Source organism: Microtus pennsylvanicus, chromosome 9 (genome assembly GCF_037038515.1).
Source record: "Microtus pennsylvanicus isolate mMicPen1 chromosome 9, mMicPen1.hap1, whole genome shotgun sequence".
Lineage (NCBI taxonomy): Eukaryota > Metazoa > Chordata > Mammalia > Rodentia > Cricetidae > Microtus > Microtus pennsylvanicus.
The window spans coordinates 26,636,701-26,650,369 of record NC_134587.1 but is presented as its reverse complement, the minus strand read 5'-3'; the positions used below and the strand labels follow the sequence as shown (position 1 = coordinate 26,650,369).

General features: G+C 46.9%; 1 protein-coding gene across 5 annotated transcripts in view; it reads right to left on the bottom strand.

Moving 5' to 3' along the window:
• Cacnb4 (calcium voltage-gated channel auxiliary subunit beta 4) overlaps nucleotides 1–13,669 on the bottom strand; it is a 253,473-nt gene that overhangs the window by 33,567 nt on the left and 206,237 nt on the right. For 4 of the 5 annotated variants that reach the window (XM_075985214.1, XM_075985215.1, XM_075985216.1 and 1 more), the window contains 6 exons: nucleotides 11,265–11,384; nucleotides 8,475–8,597; nucleotides 4,922–5,052; nucleotides 2,366–2,442; nucleotides 1,002–1,021; nucleotides 724–804 (listed from right to left, as the gene is read on the bottom strand). In XM_075985214.1, the coding sequence (XP_075841329.1) occupies nucleotides 724–804; nucleotides 1,002–1,021; nucleotides 2,366–2,442; nucleotides 4,922–5,052; nucleotides 8,475–8,597; nucleotides 11,265–11,384 (552 nt within the window). Of the gene's footprint in view, nucleotides 1–723; nucleotides 805–1,001; nucleotides 1,022–2,365; nucleotides 2,443–4,921; nucleotides 5,053–8,474; nucleotides 8,598–11,264; nucleotides 11,385–13,669 lie in introns of those variants that run through there. The other variant, XM_075985218.1, reaches the window with a different exon arrangement.

The following is a 13,669-nucleotide window of genomic DNA, read 5'->3' as shown; positions in this document are numbered from 1 at the left end:
AGAACAAATTTATAGTTTTCACCGGGACCCCAGGCAAACAAACCCTCCTCCTACGTCCCTTAGGATGCCCATCTGCCCAAGGAGACCAGAAACTGGCTATGCACAAGAGGGCTGGGCATCTTCACATGGCGGGACTATGATTGTCTCTAGTGATGGGTAGCGGGCGGTCTCAGTGTCAGCTCTGGGCTCAGCTACCCCAGCCTGAGCGTCTGGGGAATTCTCCCTATTTGAGACTTAAGTTTTTTTGTACATAATTTTCCTGCTCATCACCTGATGCTTCCATCTTGGAGCGAGAAAGAGAGATGAGAATTTTAGAACTGCCCCAGGAACGTTTTTAGCTCATTCAACAGGTGTTTACTAAATACCTCTTTCCTCCAGACATCATCCTAGCCGGGAGGGGTCAGTTGGTCTGAAGGATGCCCTGCTTCGGATTTAGAGATCACACCCCACCTGTTTTTTCCATTCAAACACAAAGTGAGAATAGCAAAATCTGAGATGTCATGCAACACAACCTTCACTCCTCTTTATTACACGGCAATGTCTAATTGCTCTCCAGAGTTTAATCTAGTTTCTACTGGTTTTCCCCCACCACCTGCCTTCACCTTCTGTGCGCTGCCTTCTACCGCTTCCTATCTGTAAAAAGACCTGGGGGGGGGGTCAGATTCCGAAGGAGGGTCCCCAGGGTTCTTGGTCAAGAAAAGGAGAGTAACGGATAACTTGTACCTCATAACCTTTCAGGGATGGCCCCACTAACACCACCGGGCGCATCGATGGCACAACATCGTAGGGAGGGATGTGCTCCGTCTGAAAAAGACGCGTCAACACAAGTGAGAAGGTGACACCGGGCCTCTCTCCTCGACAGCCACAACATCCAGATGCCTAAGGGTCCCCACCGAGGAGGCCCATCCCTCAAGAGGTATGTGGGCCACGGACATGGAGCATCGCAGGCATGTACGGAATAGGAACCTTAGCAGGAGTTTAGAAAAGGAAACACAACTTACCACTTTCTGCTTCTGTTTTGCTAAAAGACAACAATGAGAACCACATCAAAATATGCAATCTCTGCAAACGACAGCACATGAGCTTAAAAGCTGGGAGGAGGCACCCTGTAACTGTCCTCCGCGCTTGCCTGGCACCCACTCAGCAGATCACTGCCCTGCCACTTCATCATGGACATTGCTACTTGTGAGAACATGAGATATGGACCGCTTCTTCCCTGCACCAATGACCTGGCATTGCAATTTCCTGTGAAAGGCTGGCACAGGCACTCAAACAATACTTGAGATTGTTAGCTAACCATTAACTATGGGTGTGCCCATATTGGATGTGGCACACATGAAGTGGAGGGCAAGTTGTCTAAAGGAAATGTAATAAAAAGAAACAATTCAATGTGAGCAAAATTACTACCACCTCAGACATTATTGATCGTTGTTGCTATTGTTCTATATTTGTGCATTTGGTGAACCACGAGGTACTATGGCAGATCTTCAGGTATTTCTCCAGCTGGAAGAATGAAAAGCTGTTGTAATGCCCCAGTGTCCAGCAAACATACACAGGGCAGAACCTAGTCCACAGCCCATGAAGGTGGCTTTGCTGTCATCCAAGCATTAGGTCCTGTCTACATGGGGTCACCTAGAGGGACAGGTTGGTTCTCAGCCCTGGAGGTCAGCATGAATCCTCACCGACAAGGACCAAGTCCCCAGAACTGTCCCAGCATCAACCCAACCTTGACCTGCCGTCTGAGCTGGCGATATCGGAGGCTCTCATACAGCCTCAGTTCCTGGCCGGGTGAAATTAGCTCTCAGGAGTCAGAAAATGCCATGGGAGAGAACTTTCTAGGAGAACATCTTCATTATATCCAAAGACACACGGAGGCTTTATTGAGATACCCTGTGTCTTCATTGCATCCATTCTGGGACTCAACTGGAACTGCCTGATGCCCAATAATAGAGACAAGGTAATCTTGACTGCAGGGGGGCTATATGCCCCCAAGTATGTACGACCTGGTCCCAACATGGGCTAAAATTTCATGTACATACAGAACATTGTTGTAACAATCCGTGAGTTTTTATACCTACGGGCCTCACAATCTTGAAGTACTTTGAGTTCCTGAGTAGAATAATGGACTTGAGGTTGGTTTATACATGAAGAAGTAGTGGGTATAGGGGGTGAATGAGATTTTTCAAAATTATACTGATGACTTGAATTTTTGTATCATTAGTACACTTCAAGTCAAACTAGAATTCAAATGAGCAAGGAAATCTTAAATAAAAGAAGCCTTACATTTTCAATCAAGCCTTTATTCCCAAACCAGTAAGAATGTTGGCTTATGTGCTCCAATGCTTGGTATAGCAAGACTGCTCACCTGTTGTTGTGGGGGTCGCTCGAAACGTCCCTGACACCATTTCTCCGAGACTGGAGGAAGAGTTTCCACTCGATTTCCTAGAACATGGAAACAAATTTAAGACTCTTGCCCTAGATCCTCTGAAAACAGAAACTGGGAATCCAAGGTGTTCTTTGGCCTTCTACTAAATAATTCAAAGCATCCTAAGACCTGATAGAAGAGTTTCAAGAATCTGCTCTAATGCTTTCTCTGACCTCAGAGGAAGCGGAGATCTCATCGAGACCTGGAAACACTTTGCAAATTCTCTTTTCCGGTTATTCATACAAAAATTGAGCAGAAGGACCCCTGGTGAGGATGCTCTTTGGAGCTATGTGTTTACCTAAGACCAAGTATTGAAGTACCAGTCAGAGGCTAGACAGTTTAGAACAAGCAAGAGGACCCCAAGAACATCTCTTTAAAAGTTTAACTGGGGGCGGGCTAGGGGCAGTGGTCCACCAACTGTTCCTAGTGCCCACAGTAAGAGCTATCAGTCATGATTCACATATGTTCATAGGCCAGTGATGAACAGTTCAGTCACTTATTGGCTGTGGAAAACATCGCGATACATCTTGAGTGTTGGTTTTCCCCGTCTATGGACATAGACGTTATGGATACCTTACAGACAGAAGCATGACGAAAGAAACCTCTATGAATGAACCATTGGTTTTATTGTTTCTTGTGCCTCGAAGCAAACTTTATGTGTGTGTGTGTGTATTTATAGATGTATGTATGTATATATGCATGTATTAATAACAGCAACAATGGTGGGAGATTGTTAGTGAGCCACATTCCAGCAGGAGATAATCAAGGCTAAACTAGAGAAAGAGGTAAATATCTAATTTCCTAGAGTAGTAAGTGTAATAGAAACAGTTAAGTTGGAAAGAGATGGAAAATGTGAGGAAGGGGTGAGCTTGGAGTGGGTACCACTTAAACTAGTGCAGGGAAGGAAGGGCTCACGGGAACTGTGCAGCAAGAACCTGAAAGAGATGGAGCGATCTGGTAACAGCCAAGGAGGAAGAGGGGTCCCCGTAGGAGGAGGCAGCTGCAAAGGCGCCAGGGAAGAGCCAGCTGTGCTAAGAAGCATGGAGGACGAAATGTCTAGCGCAAAGGGCACCAGAGGGTTAATAATAAAACATCTAAACAGAAGATTAATCATTAGAAGGGAGGTGAACTGTGCTTCCAAGAGTTGCCATGACTACTGAAAGCTTTTCATTAGGATAGCAGGAGAGGAAGACTTAAATAACACACCGGTTTCTTAAATACAAAAATTAATTGAAAAGCAAGGTTGAATCAGAAGAATTGCTTCAGCCAGACAGGATGGTCACAGTTGTGATCCACACTAGGGTGCGGGGCTGGTGCAGAGCTGCCTCACCAAAGACAAGCCTGGACTACATAGCAAGACTGTCTCAAAGCAATGGTAACAGTAGCAGAACTTGCTCTATTGGAAGACTTTTGAAAACTTCGAATGCATATGAAACCAGTGCTTCGGGGAGCTCCAGTGAGACCCAGTGCAGCCAGGACTTCTCCTAAGCTCTGCTCACCCTCCTGCAACCTGCCCCTTGCATTCTGAAGCCTGTGTGCTGTTTTCTTTGACCCACAGAGGCTGGTGCGTTGCAAATCCCCAGCACGGTGTCAACAGAAGAACATGGCTCAGGAAGCCGGCAGAGAAAAGTGTCCCCAGGACTGTCCACACACCTTCACCTCCTGGGCCCACTGGACAGAGGTTTTGACAGGGGAAACAACAAAACCACAACTCTCGGTCATGTCAGTTGCTACCTGAGCCGTCCTGAGAAGGGAGGCCCCGGGTAACCCTCCCAGAAGAAAAGTGGGGTACGGAAATGGGATTGCTGAGTCCACAGGAAGCAGCTTCCACTGTGGAGTTTATGTGGATTTCTGAGTTTCTGGGGTTCAGAACACAGTGGACACGTTTATGTCCTCCTCAAGGAGAGCCTGTGTACAGAAGGTTTTCATTGGGCTGAATACAAAGAGAGTCTCGAAGAACACATTTCTGAGATAACAGAAAAGCTAGTGAAAAACAGAGGGTGAGATAAAAGAACAAACTGCTTCAGCCAGTTTTTAATGAGAAACTTGAAAATATTACCCAATTTCCCCACACACACACAAAAAAAAAGAAGCAAGGAAGGAGAAAGGGAGAGAAGAAAGACGGAGGGAGAGAGAGAGTGAGGGAGGGAAGGAAGGAGGGAATGAACGAGGGTGGGAGGGAGGAAGGGAGAAAAAAGGGAGGAGGGAGGGAGGGAGGAAAAGAGGGAGAGAGAGAGGGAGGGAATGAAAGAGGGAGGGAAAGAGGGAAAGAAGGAGGAAAAGAGAGGGGAGGGAGGGATAGAGAAAAAGAGGGAAAGAAAATTAAATAGGGTGAGAGGGAGGGAGGGAGAAAAAGAAGGGAGGAGGGAGGGAGCGAAGAGGGAGGGAGGAGGGAGGGAGGGAGGGAGAAAAAGAAGGGAGAAGGGAGGGAGGGAGAAGGGAGGGAGGGAGGGACGGAGGGAGGGAAGGCCGGCTCATGGAGAAGACAGATGTTACCCGCCATGAAATCGGCCCCTTTTCTGCTCTTGCTGAATGCGTATGTTCTCCAGCCGCAGCGGACTTGGGATGAAGCCAATCTCGCAGCCCTCTTTGACCAGCCTTCCTATCCACCAATCGTTGTTATATTTCTGGAATGCAGAGAGGAAAGCTGCTATCAATAGTAATTCAGTTACCCTCACGTTTCAGCAGCTAATTCCAGGGAAGCCGAGGGCTCCAATGCTATTCGTCTGGTCTGCAACGCCAGCCACATCGTACATACGGTGCAGAGACAACCAACACCCTTGCTTTTGCATTTTGTGGGCAGTGTTTTCAGCCCACAGACTAAAGGTGGATTCTTCAGGGGTTTTATTTGTAATGGCCCAGCTGGTACATACGGTCTCTGCCATACATAACTCACGGATTCTGCTGCCCTACTGTGAGAATAGTCGCAAACACTCCAGAGCACGGCTGCGGCTCACTCTAAGTGTCAGCATGGTCTTACTCAGGGGACCAGCAAAACTAGGTTGGCAGTTATTGGTCTGCTGGGGCCTCAAGGAAATGTTCCTACTGTAATTTCTAGAAAATAGATAGAAATCATGTTGTTTAAACCTCCCAGGAAAGAGTACAAAGGCCCCTCCGTGATCCTTATTAGTGTTGATGAGAAACTCTTTTCTGTGTGTGTGTGTGCGTGTGATGTGTGGAGTGGTGTGTGTATGTGTGTGTGGTATGTGCGTGTGGTGTATATGTGTATGTGGTGTGTGTGTGTGTGTGTGCGTGCGTGTGTGGTGTGTGGCGTATGTGTGTGTGGTATGTGTGTATGGTGTGTGTGTGTGTGTGTGTGTGTGTGTGTGATGTCTGGAGTGGTGTGTGTATGTGTGTGTGCGTGTGGTGTATATGTGTATGTGGTGTGTGTGTATGGTGTGTGTGTATGGTGTGTGTGTGTGTGTGTGCGTGCGTGTTATACAACACATACCAACTCCAGGAGGCGTTCTTAGCTCAGAGGAAAGTGGAATTTACATAACTCTAATGCTGACACGATGACAAGGCAGAGTGAAAGGTGGGTTGAATCATCACAGCACGAAATTCTGAGTAACTTGAATAGTTCTAAGTACCAATCTCATATTCAAACGCAAGCGACATGGCAGGACCCAGCCCTTTCTGCACAGAGCTCCTGCAGAAAGAAGCCAGGCTTTGTGCCAATCAAGAGACGGAGCTAAAGGGAACACGAGTTGATGTGATAGAACGCCTCGAACAATCTGGGTCTTAGTTTCCTGTCTTTAACTCAGGATAACACACCTGAAATAACAAGCCTGTTTATTTTGTAATTAGGAAAAGGCAAGAGGGCCCTTTTGGACTCTTTCGGTGCGTACATTTTACTGTGGCGGGGACAGCACAGACCATGAGTCAGGGTTTCCTGGGGTTTCAGTTATTTCCTGAAATTAAGTTAGCCCACTGGGACATTAATTTGTTAAGTGGGACCCCAGTGACCTGAAGGGCTGCCTAAGATGTTAATGCGACTTCCCAAAAGGGTTTACTGTGGTTCTCAGAAACAGATAAAGAACACTGAGCTTCTGACTCCACGCAAGTGACAGTTCTCTGGCCACCGGGGAGCCAGGCGCTGCGCAAAGTCACCAGCTTCAGCCCTCCCTGAACAGGCACAACCATGGCTTTTCTTGACCTTTAACCCTTTATATTACTGAGAAAACAGAACATGCGCTGCTTCCTGAGAGACGGCACGAGAGGAAGGACTCGGCCTACTACAGAATGTGCCCTTCCATGTGGCTGGCATCCCAGGGGTTGAGCCAGCTTTAGAAAGGCCCCCTTAGCACGGTTCCAATCTTGCCTGTTTTGCTTTCCCTGAAGTGATTAGCATATTCTCATTCCATGTTGTTTTTTATTTGACCTGCAAGATTTGAAAACAAGAGGCTCTGAGCCACACACGATGACCGGATCAGTAGCTACACTGTGGAAGAAATAGGAGCTGCCAGACGGAAGGAAAATCCCTTGCTCAACAGCTCACAGACCCAACAGCTATCAGCAAGACACATCAAAGAATTCTCAGAGCAGCTCGAAGGGAACACACACAAAGGAAGGGCACTCTTCTGTAGCAGGCTGAGTCCTTCCTCTCTTCCATTGCTGCAACACCTGGCCCCTTTTCTGCCATCTCTGTTTCAAAAGCTGAATCTAGAGGCTGACGCTATTTCCTGTAACTTTGAGAGCTGACCTCCATCCTTATTTCTGCCCCCTCACTTTCTCCACTATACACAGTGGAGTGAGACCCCCCACATTAGACCCCCCCAATTCTCCTTTGCCCATCACAGCTCCCACTCCCCATACAAGGATGGTCACATGTCTGATTTATCCCAAATTACTTTCCAGCCCACTGGCAAGACCAGTCTCCTTGCTCTGGCTCAAGATGCTCCTTGTAAAATCCGGCCCTTTGGGTGGGAGATAAGAGCTCAGCTGTAGCGTTTGCCCAGTGTGCAGAAGGCCTGAATTCCAACCCCAGCACGGCTGATAGAAAAGCGATGCTTCTTGAATCGCCGACCTAGACTCTGTTCTGTTTCACTACTGCCCTCTGGCCATTCTGCAGTGCTGCAGGATGTCCCTTCCCTGATGCCACTCTGTGCCCAGTTTGGACTCTTCCTCCATACTGATGCTGCCCTCCCTCTCTGTGAACTTCCTGTCCACTTTTTAAAAAAATAGTAGAATTTATCATTCCATCCAGAAATCGTCAATACTATCCACCTTGCCTCTCGACTTGCGTTCCTCATCCATAGCATCGCCGTCTCATCCTCCAGCGCAGAGCACAGAGCTGGGTACCAAACAGAACTCTACTGTACCTAGGCTGACCACAAACTCAAGCTTCTGGCGTTACGTTTTCATTGTCATACCTTTCTATATGTGCGGTCCCAAGTCCCATTTACACTGTTCACTGTTTCCTAGAGTTCTCTGTCCCTTTCTTAACTTCAACAATGCCAAGACCACAGTTCACAGTGTCTGTCATGGTAATACCCCTCTGTAAAAAGGCCCTCCTAGATACTGTGATGCTACGAAACTCACGCTTTCCTAAGTTATACCCATAGATCCATGGGTCTGTAGTCCTTCGGGTGTACCTGCAGTGTAGCATATGAGAGAGAGAGAGAGAGAGAGAGAGAGAGAGAGAGAGAGAGAGAGAGACAGAGAGAGACAGAGAGAGACAGACACAGAGAGAGACGGAGACAGAGAGACGGAGACAGAGAAACGGAGACAGAGAGACAGAAACAGAGAGAGAGAGAGAGAGAGAGAGAGAGAGAGAGAGAGAGAGAGAGAGAGAGAGATATGCAAAACCTAAAATCCACTGCATCATTTCAAACGCTGAGTAAGCCCCCGTGTTGGAAGTGCGTGGCAATGCAGGCAATGATCTCAGCTTCTAAATCTCAGCAAGGTGATATGACGGAGAGGCCCAGGGCATCAGCTGAGGCCCCACACTGGGAGCTCCTTGGGTCTCCTCTCCTGTGTGTTTGGCTCAGGCCGATGCCCAGCCGTAGCTCTTTGGCAGATGAAGGGGTGCAGTGTGTCCTACATTTACCTCTTTGATGTGAAGAAAGTCCTTGGCGTCAAAGGAGATGGCTGTGCTGGGAACGGGCACATCCTCATCCAGGGCGCCGCAGTAGCTCACGTTCGTTTTCACGGCAAACGCTACAGGTTTGGACTGGAGGCAGCAGTGCGGAAGGAGGAGGGAGGAGAGAGGAGGAGAGAGGAGCATCTGTCATATTGAGACATGTCGCAGGATGAGCGATGGTTCCAGGCAATGAGGGAATCACTTTCCAAAGAGGGATCTCCGCTAGGTTTTATAGTCGTGGGCCACATGCAGATATCTGCAGTGATGACTCATTCCTCACAGCCCAGCCATTTCCCTTCTTCTGTAGCAATTTCCAACCTCCCCAATATAGAACTAGTTCCTACAGGACTAGGGACTGAGGGACAGGGGTGGGGGCTGTCGGCTTTGTTCTCCGCTCTTACCAACTATCTATTTAAACGGTAACAGAGACTGTCCCAACTGAGATACGGGACGTGCACCCTGGGGGACGGGGAATGCTAGGAAGTCAGCTGGGATGAAGTGCTTGCTGCACAAGAATGAGGTACTGAATTCAGATCCCCAGCATCTGTGACAAAGCTGCGTGCAAGGGTGCGCATCTTTAATCTCAGCGCTAGAGAGGCAGGGACCAGAGGATCCCTGGGGTTAGCCAGCCAGTCTAGCCAGATGGTGAACTCCACGTTCAGTAAGAGCCCTCTCTCAAATATTAAGCTGGAGAGTGGTTAGGAAAACACATTAACCTCTGACCTGCACACACATGCACATAAACATGCATGTGCACACTCATAGGTACACACATACACACATGCACACACACACGCACATACACGAACAGGTCTATACATGCTAGGAAATGTATGCTGGGTATTAAAAACTTGAGGAGGGGTAGAAAACAAGATTTTTTTAAAAGAGCTTCAGATTGGAAAACCATAGATCTTTTGTAGCTGAATCTCTTGTCTTGCCAGGCCCAAGGGGCCAGTGATAGTTAAACCTAACAAGTAGGCTCTTCACCCGTCATATCTCCTAGCTTCTAACAGTTGGTTTTAAAGCTTGTATATAAACTCCCGTTGGCAAAGTGTTCTGCGCAGGTGCAGTCTGTGGGGGCTAAGCCAGTCACAAGCCTAGGCTATGGTCCTGCCACCACCACTTACCGAGGTGATCCCACAGTAACGAAACCGGTGGTGAAAGGGTTTTTCAAAACAAGAACTGGCGACGTGTGAGATACACGGTCTCCGAGCTTCTGGGCAGCTGTGCTGTAACTTATCTATTTGCACTGGGAATGTCAGCAGTTGAGGTAGGACCCACATCAGACCGGCTTTAGCTCCCTCCCGGGCACTACGCAGATGCCCTACTATCAGAGCGCACAGACGGCACAGACAGAGTGTGGAAGCCGCCAGCACAGACACAGAGAGCGTGGAAGCCAACGCCTCATTCACCTATCTCATTCTTCTCTTGCTTCCATCTCTAAAAGATCTCATCATAAAATAAACAAAGAAGGAAATTAACTTTATTTGCATTTGACTCTAAAATTCAGAAAGGTGCCTGCCATAGCGTAGGAGCTGGCCGTGGGAGTAAGAGGACAGGCTAGCCATGAACGCTGTCTTCTATGCTGTTATTATACATAAAATTAACTTGAAAAAGGGTCTGTCCTTTAAAAAAATGAGTTAGAAAGACATAGATAGGACAGGAGAACTCTTCTAACTCATCTGGTCCTAAAACTCCATCATGCAATTGGTTTCCTGGTGCACCCTGTGTGTCGGCTGGAAGAAGAGGAGCTGAGGCTTGTGTCGCCCATCTTTGCTGCTCTCATTTGACTTGTTCAAAGTTCTAAACCAGGTCTGATGGTGCATGTCGGAAGGCCATGCATTAAGTCCACAAGTTCAAGACCAGAGTAGGCGATGTAGTGGACCCCTTCTCAAACAAGCAAGCAAACAAAGTAATGTTGTGAACTTTATACTGAGATGGGAATCTGAAATCTAGAAATCAAAGACTAGAGGAAGCCGTGAAATGATCCATAGCACAACAGTGCCTGTTCCGTGTATAACAAAGATGAGGGAGTGACCGGGAGGGGTCAAAGACAGAGAACTCTGGCTGGCTGCTCAGAAGGCTCGCTGCCAGTACTGGGTGAGGTGAGTTTGATATTACCACACTGCTAAGTTGGGAAATGGCAGAGAATTACCAGTAAGTCAAACAGAAAAGAGCAAAGGTTCACAGGAAATGGCCCCCTGCAATTGCCACTAACCTGTGTGAAGGAATGCACTCAGAGAATCTTGCAATCTGAACCCTTATCAGGATGTCTGGGAAGCAAGTCTCCAGAGACAACACCACTCTGTCTAGTTTTATATCAATTTGACAGAAGCTAGAGTCACTTGAAAAGAGGGAACGTGTTTTCTATTTCCGTCCATTTGCATGCAAAATTCACACTATCCTGAGTGAGGTAAGCCAGACCCAAAAAGAGGAACATGGGATGTACTCACTCATAATTGGTTTCTAGCCATAAATAAAGGACATTGAGCCTATAATTCATGATCCTAGAGAAGCTAAATAAGAAGGTGAACCCAAAGAAAAATATATAGGCATCCTCCTGGATATTAACCTTCATCAGGTGATGAAAGGAGACAGGGTGTTGTCAGCTGATGAACCTTTTCCTCCCACGTGGCATATGGTCAGTATTTATCAGAAACCCTAAGGCAGATGTGAGGTAGGATGCTGAGCACAGGGGTTGGGCAATATGCCAGTTTTCAACAAAAGAAAGGGGATTGGGGGTTGGGGGGGAGTCACCTTCGCTCTCTCAAGCTGGATAGCTGCTTGCTGTTCTCTCTCTTGCCGAATCGCTTCCCGGTCCTCTTCCAAAGAGACATCGGAATCCGACGGCCTGCTTGTATAGGAATCTGCTGAACCCTGGGGAAAGAGCACAGAAGGCTTACGTGAGGTAAAGTGTAGCTTCTTGCGTTAGCACGGTCATAATGGAATCCTGGGAGAGTGAGTTCTTCCACGGGCACGGAGTTCAGCGCCCACACAGCCTTACTGCAGATGTAGCCAGGCATCTGCCTTAGGTGGAAAGTAACACGCACTGGCATTTCGTTTGTATTTTAATACATGAAGCTTGCCTAAGGATCAGAGAGTGAAAGAGCCCACTGGCCAGCCTCACAGACCAAGCAGTGATGACACACACCTTTAATCCCAGTAGCCACACTAGTTGTCATAGAAACCAGGCGGTGCATGCCTTTAATCCCAGAGGTGCACACCTTTAATCCCAGCCCTAGAGAGGAATATAAGATGGGAGGAGACAGCTCTCAGACACAGTCTCATTCTGAGATTCCTGGAGGCAGGATCGCCATTTCAGACTGAGGTCGAGCTGGTGGCCGACACAAAAGCTTACTACAAATGGCACCCAACACATGGCATGTCATCTGGTCCACATAGGACCAGAAAAAGCTGAAAGAACAAAAGTCCCAAGTAGGCTCAGTGCTTGTGGCATACACAGGCACAGCTCTTTCAAGAGCCCCGACAGCCAAGCACTTGAATGGGGTTTATGAGCAGTGTGTTGCACAATACTTGGTGGTGGGAGACTAGGTGGTAGTGCCTAGGAGAGCCAAAGCAAATAGACCAGCTTCCGGCAGGGAACTGCAGCGTGAGGCTGTGTTTGAACAGACCTGAAGAGGGCGGAGCCAGCCAGCAGGCCATGTACTAAGCAGAACCACATAGCACAAGGCCTAGCCACTGCTTAGCAGTTTAAGGTTTGGCTTACATAGTCAGAGAAGATTGCAGACTAAAGTAATATATAAAAAACCTATAAGCCATGTAAGGATGGAAAATACTGTAAACACAGGGAGTTTGGGCTTTGTTAATTTTGAAATTTTTGAATGCTCATGAACAGAGAACAGCAGTTGCTGAGAGACATTGGATTGTGGAAGGCATTGCTGAATTAAACCAGCCTAGATACTTTAGGGATGTCTTGGCTTCGGAATGGAAGTCAGGAAATGTGTTGCGTTGGGAAGAGGTTGTGCTTTTGTTTCCACAGGAAACAAAAAATTATGGATTCCTTCAAAGTTAATTGATGTCCTGTTTGTCCAGGGGAGACCTCCTGAGAATCCTGGCTATAGATATGAGGGAAAAGTCAGGAAAGATTTCAGGACAGGTCATGCATATGCTGATCCCTCAATATGGGAACAGCTCTGAGACTGGATGAGACATGGTAAATCTTGTTGGCTACAGAATCCTCATGACTTATTACATGCCATCGTTTCATATGACATGAATGGAGATTTACATTACAGTTTATTTATATACTCAAAACAGACTTATAAAGTGGAAAAATGCCTTTATCTGCTCAAATATAAAGAAGAAAATCATCTTCAGCTGACTTGTGCACACCACACATTCCATACTTGTGTTTATACAATATATATGTTACCTTTAAAACCTTGTGTATTTTCGGGAAAAAAATGAACCAGATACCAATAAAGACAAGGAGCTCAGGTGATCCAGCCTCTCAGAATGCTTCAGTTGCAGTTTGCTCAAAATTCCGCATCCAAAACAACTTCAAAATTGCTAGATGAGATGGTCCAGCCTCACAGACTATTGAGCCAGGACTTCAGATGAGCTCTATACTTTCCCATCACACAGAGACTAAACAAAAAATAATACAGCTAGCTCTTCTAGGACTTGACCATTATCCCAGTTTTCTCAGGGTCCCCTAATGATGCTGTCACCCTCAGACAACAGTTAGCAGTCTAGAGAACACAATGTCCACATTCCCAAAAGGTGGGGTGTGTGGATTTGTGTCATTCAGTGGGTTATGAATAAATTTTAACATTTAGGAGGGTTGGTTATAAGATGTAACTGGTCATGGTCAGGGAAAATCCTTAACAAAGGAGGTTAGATTCAGGAATCTCTTTCTGAATAGAAAATAGAAGAGACAAAAGGATAATAGGATAGCTGAGCCATAGTGGCGCACACTTTTAATCATAACACTTGAAAGGCAGAGGCAGGCGGATCTCTATGAATTCTAGGCCAGCCTGGTCTATAAGAGCTAGTATCAGGACAGGCTCCAAAGCTACAGAGAAAAAAAAAAAGATAAGAGGGTAGATTGAATTTACTTTAAAACTAAAAAATACAGGCTCCAAAGCCACAGAGAAACCCTGTCTCAAAAAACCAAAAAAAAAAAAAAAAAAAAAACAACT